The sequence below is a fragment of the Vicia villosa genome, linkage group LG6 (assembly GCF_029867415.1).
Source record: "Vicia villosa cultivar HV-30 ecotype Madison, WI linkage group LG6, Vvil1.0, whole genome shotgun sequence".
NCBI lineage: Eukaryota > Viridiplantae > Streptophyta > Magnoliopsida > Fabales > Fabaceae > Vicia > Vicia villosa.
This window is the reverse complement of record NC_081185.1, coordinates 111763939-111786126: the sequence shown is the minus strand read 5'-3', so window position 1 is coordinate 111786126 and position 22188 is coordinate 111763939. Positions and strand designations below refer to the sequence as shown.

Below are 22188 nucleotides of genomic sequence, written 5' to 3'. Positions count from 1 at the left end.
ACAAACCCTTGAAGTTTCTTTTACCGTCAAATGGTATCTCATCTCCAAGTGCTGATGAGAAGTTTGATAAGGAAACAGACCTTTGGAAATTTTCTCTTTATCTGAGATATTGTCCAAACGCAACTAAGACCAGTTTCGAGATATGGACATCCGAAACAAGGGGGAGGTTGTTTACCTTTTTCTAAGTATCAACACTTAGTTAAAGAAGATGGATTACGCATCCTACACTGCCATCCATTCGCCAGAGTCCACATCAAGTATTTCTACAGGAGTTTGTCTCCTCATCCCCGCCGAGTGCGACAACGGGATCAAAGTCATGCAAAGATTTTATCAATTACAACATCTCAGGAGCGCCCAAAATTTGGGCATTCCTCGATATTTAAGTCTCTTTTACGCAGGAGAGATCGAGATATCAATCTCTCTCCCTCCAGATAAAAGAAACTTAAATAGGGGCATCTGTCATACCCTAATTTTTGACCCCCCTGAGATGACATATCTTTAGGATTTTCATCAGGTCAAAGCAAGTACCCAGAGCAGTCACTTCTTCATCTGGCATTTAATCAAGGATGCTCAAAAACAAAAAAACTCAGGCAAAGGATCAATCAATAGAAGGATTAGTCTCTAATACAATCATAAGACTCAAGAGCTTCATTATTTCACCTATGATTGATTAGACACCCAGTCATCTGAGTACAGGTTTACTCAGGTCACCAGACTAGGGATTTTTTAGCCTATCAAGGACTAAAATCAGGGATCACCTTTGGGAAACCCTAAAAAGCCCCAGGGGATCATTCAAAGATATCAATCATTTTTAAATAACTCATATGACAAGATCAACTGGACATCACACCTCAATTCAAGGTCTACAGTCATTATTTTCATATGGTCGACAATTAGGGTTTTTGACCTAATTCACCAGGATAGTTGACTTTTAATCAGGGCATGGATCCAAAACTCAAGACATGATTCAAGAACCTCTACTACCTCAATATAATCCATTTACATCATTCATTTGAGGAGAAGATCTTGATTCTACACAAAAGTCCAAAATTTCACCTTATTTGGAAAAAGTCAACTGTATGGGATCACCTTTGACTTTTAAGATTTTTGGTCAAACCATGACTTTCAAGGATCAATATCATCAATATATGGATATTAAAGTCATTTGACCAAAGAAATTCAAAAAGAATCTTCAAGGAGCAAAAAGTCGGGAATTAGGGTTTTTGAGGGCATTGTGGGAACTCAAAATTTCACCTACACAACTCAAAAAACTTCCATCATGAAAGTTGTAGATCTTGCAAAATAAAACAACATCTTACAAAGGAACTTTTTTCAAAAGATCAATCATTTAAGAGTTTTGGAAATTTTGGAGTTTTAGGTCATAAACACTTAGAAATTTTTCTAAGTGTTTTAACCTAGTTTTCTTCCAACTTTGGCCTCATTTTTCACAAATTTTCCAAAGGATTTTGAAGAAACTCCAAACTAATGATTTGAAGTAGATGTTTAGGGCTTTCCAAATTGTGTTCAACCTTCTCCAAATTCATTTTGAGCTAAGAGTTATGTTTGTTCAAAGTTGGCCTCATGAAGTGAAATTATAGGTCATGCATCATTTTGGAACTTTGAAATTTTGTGCACATGACCTCAAATATGGATGCTACACGACCCATAACACATCTGAAAACATACCATGCGTTCATTTTCACCATGCCATGATAATTGAAGAAGATTCCTAAAACAAGAACATGTGATTATGTAATGATTACATTTGTGAATTTATGGCAAATTGATGAATCACCCAAGGAATCTTCTCACCAACCAATTAGAGCTCACTTTGCATCTGAAATGTTCCCCAAGATCAGATAGAATCAATGGATAGGGGAAGCTAGCCCGAAAATGCATCATTGCATTTAGGATCTTTTCAAAATTTCTTCTTGGCTAAGAAACCAAACTTCTTTCATTAAGCAAGCTCACCACAGCCAATTGATCTGCATTCATTTGCCTATAAATAGGAGGGCATACTTCAGTAGAAAAACACACCAAAGCAACCATATTCCTTGCTTTCTCTTTCTCTTCTCATGCTTATTGTTTTTCAAAGTTCTTTGGCAAGAAGAATCGTTTTCTTCAAACCAGAGCTTATCTTTGGAAAGTAAGCATTCTAACATCTCAAGGGAGGTCATTTGAGGTGATCCAAGCACCTGGATCATTTCTGTAAGTGGAGGAACACCATTGTTGCTCTCACTTTGAAGCTGTTGCAGTTGGAGGTCCATAGTGCAATTCAGAAGGTCTCCAATCGAGCCAAGCATCCAGGCACGTTCCATAGGAGGTAGTGAAGCTGTTCAGATGGCTGCAGCTCATCTGTAACTCAAGAATCATCACTCTCCATGTTCACTTGAAGCTCAAATCGAGGGAGGTCCATAGAACAATTCAGAAGGATTGAGGTTACAACAAGCATTCAGTTAGCATCACTGAGTCCCAAGGATGCTTTTGGGATCATTCATACAAGCCCAGTTGCTCTCTATCATCCTCACGACCTCCATTTTCAGAGGTAAGTTTCTGAACTCCACCTCTTTAATTTAAGCACTCTTTATGATATAGCTCGATTCTATCTTGTTCAGCATCATCAGAGGATTGAAAACCCTCTATCATCATTCATTTATCTTTCAGTATAGCCATTTAATTTGATTTTTAAATTTTAGGGTTCTTCACGATTTCTGGTAAATTAGTTAGATGTAGTTAATATAAATCTATGTTAGTTACATATTTAGAATCGTGAGTGAATTTAGAGCAAGTTTGGTCTTTACATCGTTGCAAATGGTTGAGAGTTGAGAGAGTTCAGATTTTCAAAAATTCAAAGCTAGAGGTTGAAGATGACAATGGTGGTGGCGCGCAAAAATTCAAATTCAGGAAAGAGTTTATTTTATTTTGAGTGATAGTTGTCTTATAAACGACTAAAACGTGATAGCCCAGTGGTAAAGAGTGTTTGTGTGTTGCGCGTGCCCAAGGTCTGGGGTTCGAATCCCCCTCGCCCTAGACCTTTTGATTTTATTTCTCTTTTATTGCTTCTATGCACTTGAGTAATGTATGATTTGCAATGGAACCATTCTTTTGTCACTAAGCGCGCGTTGGCTCAGTGGTGTTGTTTTGGGCTGGTAACATAAAGGGCGTGGGTTCAAACCTGGTTGGTGACAAAACCCTATTTTTTACCACTTTTTTTCATTTGATTTCTTCACAACTTCAACCAATTATTTAACCTATCAAATTAATTTATTTTCACTTCATTTTTCACACACTTGTCATTTAATATATCTATTTTGTGAATAATCAAAAAAAATCATAAAAATATTATTTATTTCATGTATTTTAATTAGGTTTAAAATAGTATGTTTTTAAGTGTTTTCTTAAATACTTTAAATATATATTGTCATTTTATTTTAACCTATTTATTTTGTGAATAAGCTCATGATAAAACCCTATTTGTTTAGGTCTTAATTAGGCATAGATCTTTATTCTTTACCTTAATTAAGTTGACTTTTGTCAATTTTCAAAGCTATTACCAGTCTCCGATTAAACGGATGATTAAGGTTTTCAAACAACAAAACCTTATACCATTTCAAATCATTTTCAAACTGCTTTTGTAACCAGTACTGTAAAGTACTGGGCCTCTAATAGAGTGTAAGTCCCAAACACCTTCTCTTCTTAGCTTGTTTTCAAAACTGTATTTTCAAAATCTTCTTTCTGTTTTCAAAACATTCTTCTGGTATTTGAAGGGCATTATTCCCGGTGAAACTCTTCAGATACCTATGTGACCTATGTCCATCTTCACTTCTTCTGTTTTCAAAAACCATTAACTGTTTATCATATATATATTCAACTGTTATCCACCAATTACTGTTGAGGCTCTGTACATACTTCTCCAAAGGCCTCCACTCCATCCAGGTTAGGCTTTACAAGCTTTCAATTTACAGTCTTTGTTTAAATTACTGTCAAATATAGAACTGTTTATATATTGTTTAGAACTGCGTTTGAGTATAAACCCTAGGACAGTTAAACTATATATATATATATTATAGGAATATGACCTAGGATTGAGAATGTCTTCCCGGTGAAGGCTCTTTCCTAATTAGAGATCTGTAGTTCAAACCCCCAAGATGAATTATTCCCGGTGAAACATCTTGGCAAAAACCTTAGAATCCAAAAATAGGACACATCCACCCAAAGAGGAATTATTCTCGGTGAAACCTCTTACCCATTTGCTTAGAGCCAAAATAAGTTCAAAACTACATAGCTTTCTCTTGTGCTATAACAAGTACCCTCGATTAGCCTCCTCTTGGGCTTTGTACAAGGACCCACAGGCTTCTTAAAAGCATTTCCAGGTTCCTCTTGAGCTTGTATACAAGGACCCATCAGGTTTCTTATAAACATAGGAACAAGTCTTTAGTCACCTTTTAACATACCCTGGTGAGTTTCTTCCAATTTAAACCAGACTTTAAACAAGCTAAGTTTGTCTCAATTTCACATTGAGTACATTTTTGGAATGAGAGACATGGACAGTCTCTGTCACCCTTATCTTCATCAATCTTCCTTAGCAGAGTCTAGGATCCTTATTTGCTTATCCTCAGTAAGTGTCAGCCTTCATCTTGGGCTTTAAACAAGAAGTCTCCACTAGATAATCTTTCTGCTATCATTTTAATAAAAATCCCTGGAAAGGGTTAGCCTCCAAAATCATTCCTTCATTTTAATAAAAATCCCTGGAAAGGGTTAGCCTCCAAAATCATTCCTTCATTTTAATAAAAATCCCTGGAAAGGGTTAGCCTCCAAAATCATTCCTTCATTTTAATAAAATTCCCTGGAAAGGGTTAGCCTCCAAAGTCAATTAATAAAAATCTGTTTAAAAAGTCAAAACCCCTGGAAAGGGTTAGCCTCCAACATCAGTCTTTCAAAACCAAAGATTCATTCTCTTAGGAGATAATTTCCCCAAAAAAGAGTCAAAACCCCTGGAAAGGGTCAGCCTCCAAAAACATGATAAAGTCAGTCTTTTAACAGACAAATTCACCAGCTGAGTCAAAATCCCTGGAAAGGGTTAGCTTCCAAAGAAAAACAGTCTTTTAATAAATAAAATCTCCTCAGTAGAGTCAAAACCAACAAAAACAGTTAGCCTCAACCTTGGGCTCCATACAAGGCACCAAACAATAAAACTCCCCTGTCAAGAGTCAGCCTCAACCTTGGGCATTGTACAAGGCAGATAATAGAGTCTCCCCAGTGAGTTCTTCGTCATCCAATAGCCACAACCTTGGGCTTTGTACAAGGCAGATTAAACCATATTTTTATGTGTCAAAGATTCCTAACACCTAGGATCTTTTCCCCATAGAGTCATCCACACTCAGTTTATTTAAGAGTCAGCCACAACCTTGAGCTTTGTACAAGGCAGAAAATAATGTTTTTTTCCTAGCCAGAGTCAGCCTCAATTCTGGGCTTCGTACAGCACACCAAATAAAAATCCATCAAAATAAACACTCTCCAAATAGAGTCAGCCTCAATTCTGGGCTTTGTACAGAACACAAAAATACCCTGTAATTAATCCTCAATGGAGTCATCTCCCAAAGTCAATAATAATTAATAAATCAATCAAAAAGCCTCAAGCTTGGGCCTCATACAAGCCAGCTAAAGTCAAATCTTTTATACAGTAGATAGACATAGCTTATCTCTATAGAGAGATATTTTTACTACTCTACCACATTCAAACAAACAAACATTTTCATTTCAATTTCAATTTTAATCAAGTCTCCCATTTAGGATTTTGAAAGGCATGAGCTGGCAGTAAAACCCAGACATGTGGTAACTTTCCCAAATTTGGATGAGCATCTTTCTTTCATTTAAGAGGCATTTGACTGGTATACTTGCATATACACAAGTAAGGTCCCCCTCTTGAATGAAATGAATTCAGTTATTCTGTCACTCTTTTAAAATGTTTGTGGTAGAATAGTACAAATACCTCTCTGTAAAGATGATTTCATGTCTCTTTACTGTAAACAGAGATTTAATTCAAGCTTCAACCTTGAGCTTCAAGCAAGGCACCAAAAAAATATTTAATTTCCCTAGTTAGTTCCCCGAACTACATTAAGCTCTGACTTCCACTAGGGATATGTAGGCATGAGGTTCACAAGGAATCTCAGCGAGCTAATAAAATACCAAAAATAGTCAGTCTGTCTGTCTGTCTGTCTTTTCAAATCAATTAAATTCCTTCTCCTAACACAAAGGAGAAACTTTCCCAATCATTAGCAATAAACACAATCACAATGACACAGAGAAGGTTCCTGTAGAGTACTACAGATATGTAGGGTGTTTAAACACTTCCCTATGTATAACCGACCCCCCGGACTCCAGAATTTCTAGTCTAGGTGAAATCCCCACACTTAGCAAACTCCTAGGGTTTAGTTGAGATCTTTTTTTCCCTTTCCTACTCATAGGACAAATAAGAAAGTTCGTGTGATATCGTAGGAAGAACTGAAACAAAATTCCTCCCACCACGGGCGCATTCTCCTTCCAAATTTCGCGTGAAGGGTCTAGCGTGCCGTCCTCCCAAGTGAAACGGGGAGGTAAAAAAACGACACCACACCAAATCTAGATCCCTATTTTCACCGCAAGTGGGAATCATGCTTAACCATCATTACACACGTGCTCTCTACAAATGATGGCTACTATGAATTAAGACTCACAAACTAAGTTAAGTAACAAGTTTTTTTAAAACTATATACTAAAAGTAAATATTTTATATTGCTTTGACCACTTTCTCATGTAAGCTTTTAAAAGCATTTAAAACTCAATGAAAACTCAATTTTTCATATAAGACACCAACAGTTCTCTCTATGTTACACTCAGCCCAAGCTACATGTTCTGCAATGTTCCCTCATTGGCATAGTGAAATTCTAGCCTCTAGAAACCTCCCATTGGGTATTAAAATTCCAAACAATGCTCGTCCTTGACAAATTCTGTCACTCCTTAATGCTCTCGATGAACATTCAATGCAAGACAAAATAGTTTAGTTACAAACTATTTAATTTAACTAGATAAAACATTATCTAAAATACCCAGACCAAACACACGTGAATAAGAACAAAGAGTACAAACATATGCTCATATGTACTCTACTTCATATCCCCACTCTATAAAGTATACAACAACTGTAGAATGATTGATTCATATGCAATATCAAATTTTGATTCATCCCGAACAAAGAATCCTAAAATATAAAAGAGGTATTTTACCCATATAACTGAAATCAAAACCTATATTTAACTTAGGTCTTAGCTTGAGACAAAATTGAATCTTTATAAACACACACACACAAATGTGAAACTACACCAAAAAATAGAACAATAGATGTCTCAAAAACCATGAACAAAGAAAGATTAAATTGCAATATCTATTTTCACAATTGCAATATCTTCACAATTCCTGGAAAATCAATTGAATTATTGAGAATTAAATATAACAGGAACTAATGTTTGAAAGATTGAAATATGATAAGAATAAAGGTTTAACAGTAGCTTCAAGTAAGTCATATAGTTGTTTTTTTACCTCAAAACAAAAAACAATAGAAGCAAAGTAGCATCATCATCATCATAATCATAATTTGAATTTATAATATATTACCGGATCTGTAAAGTTGGATTGATCGCCGGCTTCCCATGATTGCCTGTATAATTTCTCGAATTTATTTTGTCCAACTAAAATTTGATTGTAGTCGTATAGATCACATTTATCATCGGAAAAAGGAAAAATTTGTATGATCGAATTGGTTAGACCTGCAAAAGACAACATATATTCATGTTAGTAGCAAAATATCTACCTTACAACATTACAAGCACCAGGCAGATTTTGGCATGCAAGTAATTCCGGGTCCGATTCAAAAAAAAGGTTAGACCTGCAAAAGACAACATATATTCATGTTAGTAGCAAAATATCTACCTTACAACATTACAAGCACCAGGCAGATTTTGGCATGCAAGTAATTCCGGGTCCGATTCAAAAAAAAGGTATTTGTGACGAAATAAGCACTATGAAACATTTAAGGGGCAGCATTCATGCAGAATCTCTCCTCTATGCCTTTTATTTATATGACTTCTTCATCTATTTCTCTTCTATTTTTTATGAGTCCTTATTTCGTGTTGTGATATGTTTACTCAACCAAGTATTTCTTGCAGAATCTTGAAATAAAGAAAATTAATGATGAAAAAAAAGCATCGATGGCAGTATGGGAAGTATTTGTTTAGATTGGAAGGAAGTGAATAAAACTCCTCACTTCTTGTGTCGGTTTTAAAGGACCTGTACTTGTCCCACCAATGCTTTCCTCTATCTTTCCTAATAGCAGATTCCTTCTTATGTAGTGTGTTATCAAGGAAATATGCCACAACTCCAGCTACAAATGCTTTTGATTGGAATGGCACATTTACCATATCATGGAACTGCACACAGGTGCATCAAAATGTTAGTGTAACCAAGGTACATAAAAAAAGTGCATGACAAGAATCGAAAAAATAGAGCCATACCCATCTTGCTCCAGTGTGAAATGGACCGAACCCATTAATTGTTGTGTACTCATTGAAGTACTGTGGGATAGATAAGCCCAGAAAGATAGAGAAGCCTAATACAAACTTCATTCTAAAACTATTGAGGTTGCAGAATTGAAGGAAACTTAGACCTCCCGAACCTACAAATGAAAGTTAAATTATGGTTATTATAAGCATCAAAGTAACTGAAAAGCCTGAATGTTAAACTTAACTAACCACGTATAGCATAAGTGCTTATCATATGCGTATTAAATTATTTCTATCAGAAGAGAAATTAAATCAAACTAAGTCCTTCTCATAAGCTACTCTAGAGAGCTAATGAACATGTCATAAGTTATTTTCATAAGCTGATCCAAACATTATCACAAAAGTTAAGATCAATAGATATATGCTCAAATAAATCAACACACGCAAGCTTAATATCTTAAATAAGACATACCAACATAAGCAAAGAACAAGCAATATAGTGCAGCAACAATGGAAGGGGGAATGGAAGCGAATACTGCTCCAAAACTGCGATGATAAACCCTAATATAATGATAGTAAGAGTAGATTAGAGGACTAACGGAGAGAAAGGATCTTCGATGAGCTGAAATTTATGGACAACAGGTTGATCCTTTGTCTGCATAGCTGATAATATATTGAAAATCAAATCAAGATGAAACAATGAAAAGGGAATAAAAACATAAACGAAATGATTTACCACATAAATTAGAGATAAATTAGATAATGTCATTCATCTCCAAAAGAAACAGCTATATAAAACCTAAAACCTAATTATAATTTTTATAAAACCAAAACACACAATGATCTGGCAGATAAATTAGAACCTAAAGGAGGTGGTGGAGGAAGGCGTTTACGAAAAACAGAGAAGGAGAGTTTGTGAGCGCTGTAAGTGATGAACCTCTGAGCGAGATCAACGAGCTTCGAGAGCCAACTGTTGTTTTGGTTAGGGTTTATGAAAGGCTGTCAGCGGCCGTTCGTACGGTGTTAGTTGTGTCTTCCGGAAAGGGGGGAGGTTGGAGGAACGGCGGAAGGAGGAAGTGAAAAGGGTTTCGCGTCGGTGAAAATAGAAACGAGATATGGAAAACGAGTTATGTGAAAAGGGATTCTATTTTTTAATTCTAATTATATATGACTTTAGACAGAGGTTTTGGAGAAGCGCTGGCTAATATGGGCCTTAGCAGCGCTTTTAAGATATTTTTTTTGAAATTTATTTGACCTTAGATAGCGCTTTTTGAAAAGCGCTGTCTAATGTAGTCCTTTACCAGCGCTTTTGTAAAGCGCTTTCTAAAGCAACCCCTTTAGCAGCGTTTTTCAGAAGCGCTGTCTAAGGTCGGCTTTTTAGCAGCGCTTTTACTCATTTTCGTATACAGTGTCCGTGTTTTATTTTTTCTTTTACTTATAGCAGCGCTTTTGTAAAAAAGCGCTGTCTAAAATGCGCTGTCTAAAGCCTCTTTTGGCGCAGTGCGTGGAATCTAAAGTGACCGAGGAAGCTTCTAATTCCTTTGACATTTGTTGGTGGCATTAGCTTATCGATCATTTATATTTTTGCTTTATCCACTTCAATGACTCTAGAAGAAATTTTATGTCCAAGCCCAATACTTTTGCTCACCATAAAGTGACATTTTCCCAAATTTAGAACTAGGTTGCTCTTGATACATTTTTTTAGTACCGTATCCAAATTGTCTAGGCATATGTTAAATGACATTTCAAACACAGATAAGTCACCCATGAAGAAATCTATACTTTTTTCAATTAAGTGTGAGAAGATTGTCTGCATACATATTTAGAAAGTTTATGGGGGCATTGCACAAACCAAAGGACAATCTTCTATATGCAAAGACACCGAAGGGGCTGGTAAAAGAAGTTTTCTCCAGATCCTTTGGGTTTGTCGTGATTTGGTTATATATGAAATACTCATCCAAGAAGCAATAGAATACTTGGCCTTCTAGTCTTTCATGCATCTAGTCCAAAAAGGATAGTGGAAATGGTCTTTTCTTGTGGCCTAGAAAAATCTTCTATAGTCTATGCACATTTTCCATCTAGTGACAATTCTCGTTGGAGTTCATATGTCGTTGGTGTTCGGTTATAAGTTTGAAATTTTTCTCCATCAATATTTGACCATTTCTTACGCATGCAGTATGACATGCTAATTCATTTCAAATCAGCTAATTCTCAATCTACAACTTTTTTGTTTTTCCTCAGTATCTGAAGCATCTTTCTTTTTAGTTTTAGTGAAAGAGAGTTTATTATGACTCCCAGTTTATTGCCTCTCTCTTCTAAAAAGACATATTTTAAATATGGTTGCAATGTTTTCAATTTCAGTTTGAGGTTGTTTGGTATGGATTTTTCTCGATTTTTTCACTTGAGATTCTTTTGGGGAGATCTCCTTTGCGGCATATAATTCATTCAATCTTTCTTGAATCTCCTGCTCATCTTTTGTATCAAATACTTTGTAAGTACTTGTTCGAAATGATTAGGGTTATGCAATTGTTTCTTAACTTCTCGTATAGCTCTATGGCATATATTAGAAAACAAATTCCTATCTCATTAGGGCATTTCATGGCTTCAAAAATATTGAAATTTACATCTTCATCTTGAACTCTGGAGTCTAGCCATCATTTGTCCATTGTTGACATTGATCAGTATTCAAGATGTCTTCATACAAAGTCTACCTATGATGAGACAGACTTTATGATCTTCTTCAACATCCATTACTATGAAATCTACTGAAAAAAATAATTTTGCCACTCTTACCAATACATCTACTGCAATACCGAAGATTCATTTACAGGTTTGTCTAGTAGCTGTAATGTCATTTTTGTCTTTTTCAATTCGAGATCACGAATTTTTCTAACAACTTCTAGGGGTATTTGATTGGTGCTAGCGCCCAAGTCAACTAGATATTTGCCTACATTGATATTGCTTATGGTGACAGGTAATGTATTTTTACCTGAATCATTTTCCTTTTGAGGTAACGTTCTTTGAATAATTGCACTGCAACTAGTTTCTAACTGAATTGTATCCTCATCAGTATATCTTCTTTTCTTGGTCAAGATCTCTTTCATGAATTTGGTGTAATCAATCATTTTCTATATGGCTTCTGAAAATATGATGTTTATGTGTAACTTCTTGAAAATGCATAGAAACCTGGCATATTGACTTTCCTTATCTTTCTTTATCGGATTACGGAGATAAGGTAAGTTCTGAACTGGTGAAATTTTTATTTTTTTTCTCTTACTTCTCTTGTTGAAGGTGATTCTCCACATTTATTATTTCCACCTCCTTTTAGTTTTCATTTTATTTTTCTATTTTTCATAAGTTGGAGGGAAAAATCTAGTTGGATGATCGCCCTTGCATAATTCACAAAATGCAATATGCTTGTTGTGATTCATGTATTTGTGAATAGGAATTAGTTTAAATGTAATTATTTAGTGTAATTACCGATATAGCCCTGTAACCTTTATATATACGAGAAATAATAATGAGAAAAGTATGAAGCCAAGAATTATTGACATGGTATCAGTAGGTTTTCGATCAAACCTGTGAGTTTTAGGTTAATCTTGACTTTATTCAGCGTCACCCCACTGGGTCGCTCTTGAAATCGTCTCGGTAGATCTCGTTTCTCAGTAATTGAAATCATCTCGGTTCTCGGTAATCTCTTCCAAGATTGCGATTCTAATCTCGGGTGCTTACAAATCGTGTTTGCTTTGATCGTGTTATCGTAGCGGTGTCGGCAAGTATTCTGAATTAGGGTTTTGACTCGGTGTCGGCAAGTATTCTGAATTAGGGTTTTGACTTGGTGTCGGCGAGTATCCTGAATTGGGGTGTTGATTTGGTGTCGGCAAGTATTTTCTTCAGTGTTCCGTTGGTGTTTCTTGTTTCATGTTAACAAAATTGTTACGTTAACAAAATTGTTCTTAAGTCATCTCTGATATTATGGCTTCCGAAGAAGAGATAGATCATATTTGTGTTCATTTTACCGGAAAGAATTATCTTGTTTGGGAATTTCAGTTTCGGATGTATGTCAAAGGGAAAGGATTATGGAGTCACTTGGACGATGTCTCTTTAGCACCGTTAGAGACAACTGACTTAGATGCATGGGAAATAGAAGATGCTCAGATTATCACTTGGATTCTCGGTACTATTGATCGTCACATGATTAATAATTTGCGATCTTTTTCCACTGCCCAAGAAATGTGGAACTACTTGACGCGTATCTATAACCTAGACAACGCGGCCAAACGTTTTCAGTTGGAGCTAGACATTGCCAATTACAAACAAGACAATCTGTCTATTCAAGAATATTATTCTGGTTTTTTGAATTTGTGGACAGAACACTCTGCGATTTTACATGTTGATGTTCCCAAGAGTTCTCTCGCGGATGTCCAAGAGGTCTACAATACTAGTAGGCGAGATCAATTTCTCATGAAGCTTCGTGAAGAATTTGAGGTTGTCAGAGGTGCTTTGCTGAATAGGAATCCTGTTCCTTCTTTAGATACATGTGTTGGTGAACTTCTCAGAGAGGAACAACGTCTTGCTACTTAAGGATCCATGTCTCACGATGTTGTCATTTCTGAGTCTGCTATGTTTGCATATGCTCCTCAGAGTAGAGGTAAAGGTCGTGATATTCGACATGTCCAATGTTTCTCTTGCAAACAATTTGGACATTTTTCTCAGAGTTGCAGTAAGAAGTTTTGTAATTATTGCAAGCAGCGGGGCCATATTATCTCTGATTGTCCCACCCGTCCTCCACGATCAGCACAACGTTCGGTGCAAGCATTTCCTGCTAGTACAAGCTCTGCAGTTGGTCCTTCCATCACCAATCCATCTAATGGTGGTGCTCTCCAACCTGAAATAATCCAACAGATGGTACTTTCCGCTCTCTCAACCTTAGGAATTCAGGGTAAGTCTTCGAATGTTTCCTGCCCGTGGTTTCTTGATTCTGGTGTATCCAATCACATGACAGCCTCTTCTAAATACTTGCACAATTTACATTCTTACCATGGTAATTAGAAAATTCAAACTGCGGATGGTAATGCTCTCTCTATCACGAATGTTGGTGACCTCAACTCTGATTTTCGAGATGTGTTTGTAGCACCTGGACTTGCTTCCAATTTATTATCTGTTGGTCAATTGGTTGATAATAATTGTAATGTAAATTTTTCTCGTGATGGTTGCCTTGTGCAGGAACAGGTGTCGGGGAAGGTGGTTGCGAAGGGGCCTAAAGTGGGAAGACTGTTTCCACTTCAGTTTATTTCTAGTCATTTATCTCTTGTTTGTAATAATGTCTTGAATTCTTATGAGGATTGGCATAGAAAATTGGGTCATCCTAACTCTGCTGTTTTATCTCATTTATTTAAAACTGGTTTATTGGGAAAAAATGTTGTTTCTAATGCCTCTCTTTCATGTTCTGTTTGCAAATTAGCTAAAAGTAAAACACTTCCTTTTCCGTCTGGTGCTTATCGGGCTTCCTCTTGTTTTGAAATGATTCATAGTGATGTATGGGGTATGTCTCCTGTAGTTTCTCATGCTCGCTATAAATATTTTGTCACATTTATTGATGATTATAGTCGTTTTACTTGGATATATTTTCTTCGGTCTAAATCTGAAGTGTTTTCTATGTTTAAGAAATTTCTAACATATGTTGAAACTCAATTTCATGAAAATGTTAAAAAATTTCGCTCTGATTCTGGTGGTGAGTACATGTCTCGTGAGTTTCAAGAATTTCTTCAACAAAAAGGCATGTTGTCTCAACGATCTTGTCCCAATACCCCCCATCAAAATGGGATGGCAGAATGCAAGAATCGTCATTTGCTTGATGTGACCCGCACTTTACTTCTTCAAGCTTCTGTACCACCCCGATTTTGGGTGGAGGCTCTTTCCACAGCTGTCTTCTTGATCAATCGTCTTCCTTCTACGATTATTGATCTCGATTCTCCTTTTTTTCGTCTTTTTAAAATTCAGCCTAATTATAATGATTTACATACTTTTGGATGTGTTTGTTTTGTTCATTTACCTCCATTTGAAAGGCATAAGCTTGGAGCGCAGTCTGTTCAATGTGCGTTTATGGGGTATAGTCACTCTCATAAGGGATTTGTGTGTTATGATGTCACTAACCATCGTTTTCGCATTTCTAGGAATGTGACATTTTTTGATAATCAGTTTATGTTTCCATGTGTTTCTCCTGTCATGGATGATATTGTTACTCTTCCTAAGTTTTCTATTATGCCTCAATCTATAGAACGCTATAAAGCAGGTCATGTATATGTCAGAAAACACAAACAGCAGGTTCCCACACCCCTTCCCGACGCTGAACCGCCACCTGCTCCTGTAACGGTTGAACCACGACGTTCTGGTCGAATATCTCGAGCACCAGATAGATATTCACCAGACAGGTATGATTCCTCACATACTTCTCTGACTGCCACACTCTCTAGCATATCTATTCCTACTTGTTATTCACAGGCTGTTAAAGATGTACGTTGGATAAAAGCAATGAATGAGGAACTTCAAGCTCTTCAAGAGAATTTCACATGGGATATTGTCTCTTGTCCTCCTGATGTTAAACCCATTGGCTGCAAATGGGTGTATTCTGTGAAATTGAATTCTGATGGGTCCCTCAACCGTTTCAAGGCTCGCTTGGTTGCCTTAGGAAACAAGCAGGAATATGGAATTGATTATGATGACACATTTGCACCGGTTGCCAAAATGACATATGTTCGTACGGTACTCTCTATAGCTGCTTCTAATGGGTGGGCTCTTCATCAATTAGATGTGAAAAATGCTTTTCTTCATGGTGATCTGACGGAAGATATTTATATGACTCCTCCTCAAGGTTTATTTCCGTCATCTAAGGGTGTGTGCAAGCTCAAACGCTCCTTATATGGTTTGAAACAAGCGCCTAGAGCATGGTATGAAAAATTTCGCTCCACTCTACTTGGGTTTTCCTTTACTCAGAGTCAGTATGATTCTTCTCTATTTATTCATAGAACATCTACTGGAATTGTCCTACTTCTTCTGTATGTTGATGATATGATTATTACTGGTTCTGATCATGCTTCCATTCAAAGCCTTAAACAGCAGTTACAAGCAGCGTTTCATATGAAAGATCTTGGTAATTTGCATTATTTTCTTGGTCTTGAGGTTCATTCTACATCCAAGGGCATATTCCTCCATCAACACAAGTATGCCACAGATTTAATTTCTATGGCTGGTCTGCAATCGGCTAATCCAGTGGATACTCCTCTTGAGGTTAATGTTAAATATCATCGTGATGATGGTGATCTATTGCATGATCCCTTATTGTATCGTCAACTCGTGGGTAGCCTTAATTACTTGACTATTACTCGCCCTGACATATCATTTGCTGTTCAACAAGTAAGTCAATTCATGCACTCTCCTCGCCACCTTCACTTGGCAGCAGTTCGTCGTATAATTCGTTACTTGAAGGGAAGCTCTCATCGTGGTTTATTCTTTCCTACTGGAGTTCCTCCTAAATTGAGTGCTTATAGTGATGCCGATTGGGCAGGGTGCCCTGATACTCGACGATCTGTCACTGGTTGGTGCATGTTTCTTGGCTCTTCATTGATCTCATGGAAAAGTAAGAAAGAAGCGAGAGTCTCTAAATCTTCTACTGAATCTGAGTATCGTGCCATGTCTGCTGCTTGTTCTGAAATAATTTGGCTTCGTAGTCTTTTGGCTGAACTTGGATTTCCTCAAATAGAGCCAACTTCACTTTATGCTGACAATACAAGTGCCATCCAAATTGTTGCGAATCCTGTTTTTCATGAACGCACCAAACATATTGAAGTTGATTGTCACTCAATCCGTGACGCTTATGATGACAGAATAATATCACTTCCTCATGTCAGTACTCAGTTGCAGATTGCAGATATTCTTACCAAGACTGTTCTGCGTCCACGTCATCAGTTTCTTGTTAGCAAATTGATGCTCATTGACAAGCAGCATCAATTTGAGGGGGGGTGTGAATAGGAATTAGTTTAAATGTAATTATTTAGTGTAATTACCGATATAGCCCTGTAACCTTTATATATACGAGAAATAATAATGAGAAAAGTATGAAGCCAAGAATTATTGACAATATTTCCTTTCATTGTTGTGCCAGTTTAGGCAACTTCTATGCCAGTTTACCCACTGTTTGTGTCGACAACTTATTCTGCGTCAGAATATGATCATTGGTCTTCAACTCTATGATACCATTTTTCTTTGCAAATGACTTTTGTTACGTTGTCCTTGACGATCACTGAGGACTTGTAGATACCATTTTTCTTTAATGATTGCAATTGCAGTAACATCTAATAACAACAACTTTGGTTGTTCTTATAATCCATTTGTAAAGATGAGGATATGTGAATGATCGTCAAAGAGTTTCAGATGCACCTTGGGAGAACACCGCAATGGTTGTCTTTGCTTCAATGAATTTGTAGCGAAAAATAATTTGTTTGTTGTCAAAGAGTTTCAAGAATTTTTCTTCCATTGCATTCTAGTTTCAAGAATTTTTCTTCCATTGCATTGATTTTGTTGTTATTGTTGATAGGTTTCTTATTTTCAAACAAAGTATTTTCTAAATGTTATAACCTGGCTTGCAGCTAATTCTTTCTATTCTTACTTTTTTTTTTTCGTGCAATTCTTTCAATTTCATAATTAAATAAAACTTGTTCTGCCAAATTATTATCACAACAAATCGTGCATAGATGTACGGTTTCCATTCAAATCAAGATGGCAGTGCTTTTGTTATTAATAGAATATATTTTCATTAAAATAGGATTTGATTTAATTAATTGCCTTTGACTATTTTCCATTTGTAGTTAAGTTTCATGTTTGCTCTAAGTAATATTAACATATCTTTTGTACAATTTCTCCACACTATATATGAATATATATTTAAATTCAAACTCCTTCTTTACACAAATACTTATCTAGCATGGACAAGTAATAACAAAACTAACTAAGACAATTAGTATATTAGTGAGGGAAAATTTAATAGAAAGCTTAAAATTTTAAAAACTATCGCAATAAAAGCTTTAGAAAAATAAAACATGAAAACTATTAATTGTAAATGTAAGATTAAAGAGTTTGGATCAATAAAATGAGAGAAGAGAAAATATCATGTGAGAGAATCCATCACGTGAGACAATTCCATGTTTGAGACAATATCATGAAAATGATAGCATGTAGCCCAACAATTATCCCTATACCTTTGCGGAAAATAATTTGGACGAATTTGCCCCTATATAAATAGTGAAAAAATTAAAAAAATTTACTTTTCACTCATTTTGCATAAAGTCACACGATAGAGTACATAAACCGGACATCCAAAAAGGCTGAGTTTCATTTCTTTCAGTGCACAACCGGATAACCGAAGAGTGTGTGTTCCGGTTCTTCTTTTTCTGGCAAATTAGCAATCGGATAACACAAAGATGGGTGTTCCGGTTTTCAAAAAATTTCAAATTACCAACCGGATAACCCGTTGTTGTGTGTTTCGGTTTTAGGTTTCCACAACCGGACATCCCAGCCTTGTGTTGTCCGGCTCGTATTTTTTTTAAATTTTTTAATATTTTATTTATATATTATTTATATTTTAATTATATTTTATTGTTATTTTTTAGTGGTTCGTAGAAGAGGGGGTTCGATCGACGGAATGCACCGAGGAGGAAGACAACGTCGAGAGGCTGATGGATGACGAGGGACATTGGGGAGCTGTGTGAATACAAGATTACACTCAAAGATGTTTTTGATTCATGGCAAACTCAAATAAGCATTCAAACAACAAGGCGGAAGCAGAAAACTCAAAGAAAAGCAAGCATTGATCACTCATGACAGTACAGGTTGATCTACTATGCATATAGGTCGACTCAACACAAGCAGAACAAGAAGAATGCAGAAAATCAGTAGTTAGGTCGACCTACTGTCAACCCAGGTCGACCTAAAATGAAGAAATCTACATATCAGTCTGCTAGGTCGACCTACACAACAACTAGGTCGACCTAACCTAAGAAATTGTTCCCAGAACGCATCTGAAGGGGATTCTGGTCGACCTACTCCTTTAACAGGTCGACCTAACTGGGAGCAAAATTCTGCAAGCACTGCTAGGTCGACCTAAGCTCTACAAGAGGTCGACCTAACTGATCAAGAATGCCAAAAATTTTGTTTCTCTCATCTCCAACTGTTAAGCTATCATATATATTGTCCAAGGTTCATTATTCAAAGGAACACCAACGAATGAAAGATACACAAACGCTTCTCATCTTCGTTCTTCATCATCTCCAACACAATTACACATAATCATTCTTGCGTTGCGGGTTAGTGATGAGTTCGATAACGTCCATGGAACGGAATTGAAGATTCCTAGTGGGTGAAGGTTTGTGGGGTTTGTTGGTGAATAAAATCTGCGGGTTTTGTCCTCCACGACGGGTGGTCCTTGGGGGTTTTTATCAAGAGGCGTTCATTGAGGATTCGGCTGAGTGTAACGATTGAGGAACGGGGAGTTCAAGGAATCAAGACACTGCAGAAGGGAATCAAAGTGAAGCTCTTGGATAACCTTGATCTTGCTCAAGATTAAGGGGGAAGAAGATTCAAAGGATCGACATAATTGGTTTATCGTTTATCGCTTTGTTATCTTCTTTGTATATACTACTTTCAACATTAATGAAAGATTACCTAATTTCAGTTTGGAATTGGGGGCAGACGTAGTCGTAGCGAGGACGATCGACGAACTGCCTAAACAAATATCGTGTTCTTGTCGCTTTTACTTTTTCATTTACATTCTGTTCATATTTGGTTATAATAGCAAATTGATCAACGATTCGAGTGTTAAGATTGTGAATTAAGAACTTACATAAACATCACAATCCACCACACATTGAATCACCTTCAATTTGATCATTATCACCAAGTGTTTGTATATTTGTTTCTATCAATCTTACTGCATTGCAAACATTGTCCATCATACAAGAAGTTAATCTGATTTTCAATAAGAGCAACGCTTTGATTCTGCAACGTATACTCTTATCACTTACCGCAAGTCTTTGACTGGTTTTTAAACACATATATAATCGTTTCGATAGTGGTTCGGAATAGACGCGAGTCGATTCAGAATCACTTCCGCTGAAAAGTCATTTAACTCCGTAAAACTGTGAACGATCTATTCACCCCCCCTCTAGATCCTAAGGCCAGCGTCTAACAAGTGGCATCAAGAGCCCTGGTTTATTCCGTGCTACGTGAAACACTTATTGGAAAGATGGCTTCCGGACCTAAAGGGGCTCACAATAGAGCTCCAGTTTTCAACGGTGAAAACTATGGCTATTGGAAGGATTGTATGTGTGTCCACATCAATGCAATTGATAGGAACATCTGGACAGCTATTGTCAATGGTCCCTTTCAGATCACCATGACAAATGCAGCTGGTGCAGTTTTTCCAAAACCAGAAAATACTTGGGATGCTGAAGATGAAAAGAGATATGCATACGATTGGAAAGCGAGAAACATTCTAATCTCAGCTCTAGGAGTTGATGAATACTATCGCGTTTCCCATTGTAGATCAGCTAAAGCTATGTGGGACACATTGCAAGTTGCCCACGAGGGAACGGATGATGTCAAACTAGCTAGGATCAATACGTTAACTCAAGAGTTCGAACTCTTCCACATGGAAGATGGTGAATCCATCGAAAACATGCAGAAGAGATTCGTTCATCTGAAAAATCGGTTAAATTCTCTTGATAGACCTGTTTCCAATGCAGTTGCTACTAACAAAATCTTAAGATGTTTGAACAGGGAATGGCAACCCAAAGTTACAGCAATAAAGGAAGCAAATGATCTAAACACTTTAGACATCACAACTCTATTTGGTAAACTAGAGGAACATGAACAACACCTTAAATGCCTTGACATGCATGAGAAAAGGACAAAGAAAGAAAAGAACATGGAGAAAGAGGTAGAGAAGAAGTCAATAGCTCTAAAAGCTTAGAGCTCCAAGACCTCAAAACGAGAGCCAAAGGATAGTGACACAAGTGATGACGAAGACTCCGATGATGAGGAAATGGGACTGTTTGTGCGAAGATACAACAAATATCTAAAGAAAAATGGAGCAAAACATTCTGACAAAGGCTTGATCAACTATAGAAAGCAATCAAACATGTTCAAACAAGATGACGACAACAAGGGAAAAATCAAAGGTCTTTGCTTCAATTGTGGGAAAGCCGGTCACTACAAACCGGATTGTCCATACCTTAAGAAAGAAAAGGAGAAGAACCAAAGCAAAGGTCATAACAAATCTAAAAGAGCCTACATAGCATGGGAAAGTGATTCATCTAGTGAAAGCTCATCAAGCGATGAAGAAGAATCAGCAAAGCTATGTTTCATGGCTCATCAACACAAGAAAAAGAAAGCTGTAAGTCATCTTAAACCTGAACTCATAGATAAGGTATCTCATTCTCAACTAAAACTTGCTTTTGAAGAATTACATAGAGATGCAATTAAAGCTTTCAAACTTTTGGCCTCAAATAAGAAAATATTTTCATATCTTGAATCAAAAGTTGAGAAAACCGAAAAGGATATGGAAGCTTTAAAACAATCTATGCTAGACATTCAAAAGGATAAAGTTGAAATAGATCCTACATCATGGTTTGGTTGTGAGACATGTCACATTTGGCAAAAAGAAGTAAGAGATCTAAAAGCCAAGTTAGACAAGGCTCTACAACCAAAAGTGACTTTTGCGGTTGATCCAAACAAGTTCAAAAGATCGTATACTCTTTTATATAGTAAATACACTTTTGTACCAAAAGTATCAACTAGCAAAACTCCATATTCTCATCATATTAACTGTCATTATTGTTGCAAAAAGGGACATACCATTGAAAAATGCAAATTTAGGAGAATTTTAGTTCCTAAAGGAGTATTTCAATGGTTGCCTAAGTGCAACAATGATTGTACTCACCATCCAGGACCCAATGAAGATTGGGGACCTTCCACTCTAGTTTAATTTTGCAGGAAAAGTGTCTTGACATCGCCGAAAGGTGGTGGTTCCTTGACAGCTGGTGCTCAAGACACATAAAGGAAGACATACCACTCTTGGTATGTCATCTATAAAGACAGATTGAAGAACCATACTTGGCAGAGGAAATGTAGGTGACCTGGCCATCACAAATGTATGAGATACATCACAAATACAGTTAACCCGAAAAACACAAAGGACGCATTACTTGATGTGCAATTGGCAAGTTGCATTGCAAAGAGATTTTAAACCTATTCTTAGCAGAATATTGTTTGGGACCTTGTCCCGCATCCGGGAGAACATCAAGTAATCGATACTAGATGAGTTTTTCGCAAAAATCAAGCAAAACAAGCTGTGAAACATTCCATCAAAACAATTCATCATCAAATCTAGGAGTATGGCACACTAACAAGAGGACTCCACACAATGATGACAAAACACCTACATATTGAGAAAGCGGTAACATGTTTATTGTTCACTTCCAAAAATTTTATTGATGCTATAATATGCTATCAATTAACATGCTTATAGTGACTTCATGTGTTCTTATCTACTCTTCTCAATTACATATGTATATGTGTTTATCATTTTCATTCATAA

The 22188-nt window shown here is 36.6% G+C and overlaps 1 protein-coding gene across 7 annotated transcripts in view; it reads right to left on the bottom strand.

Moving 5' to 3' along the window:
- LOC131612103 (nucleobase-ascorbate transporter 6-like) overlaps nt 1-9706 on the bottom strand; it is a 34489-nt gene extending 24783 nt beyond the window's left edge. The window contains exons 1-5 of one of the 7 annotated variants that reach the window (XM_058883920.1): nt 9401-9706; nt 9137-9200; nt 8550-8710; nt 8303-8465; nt 7654-7805 (exon numbers count right to left, since the gene is read on the bottom strand). In XM_058883920.1, the coding sequence (XP_058739903.1) occupies nt 7654-7805; nt 8303-8465; nt 8550-8660 (426 nt within the window). In that variant the 5' untranslated portion in view covers nt 8661-8710; nt 9137-9200; nt 9401-9706. Of the gene's footprint in view, nt 1-7653; nt 7806-8302; nt 8466-8549; nt 8711-9009; nt 9201-9400 lie in introns of all 7 variants that reach the window. The other 6 variants (XM_058883921.1, XM_058883923.1, XM_058883916.1 and 3 more) reach the window with 6 other exon arrangements.
- Between the last annotated feature and the right edge of the window lie 12482 nt (nt 9707-22188).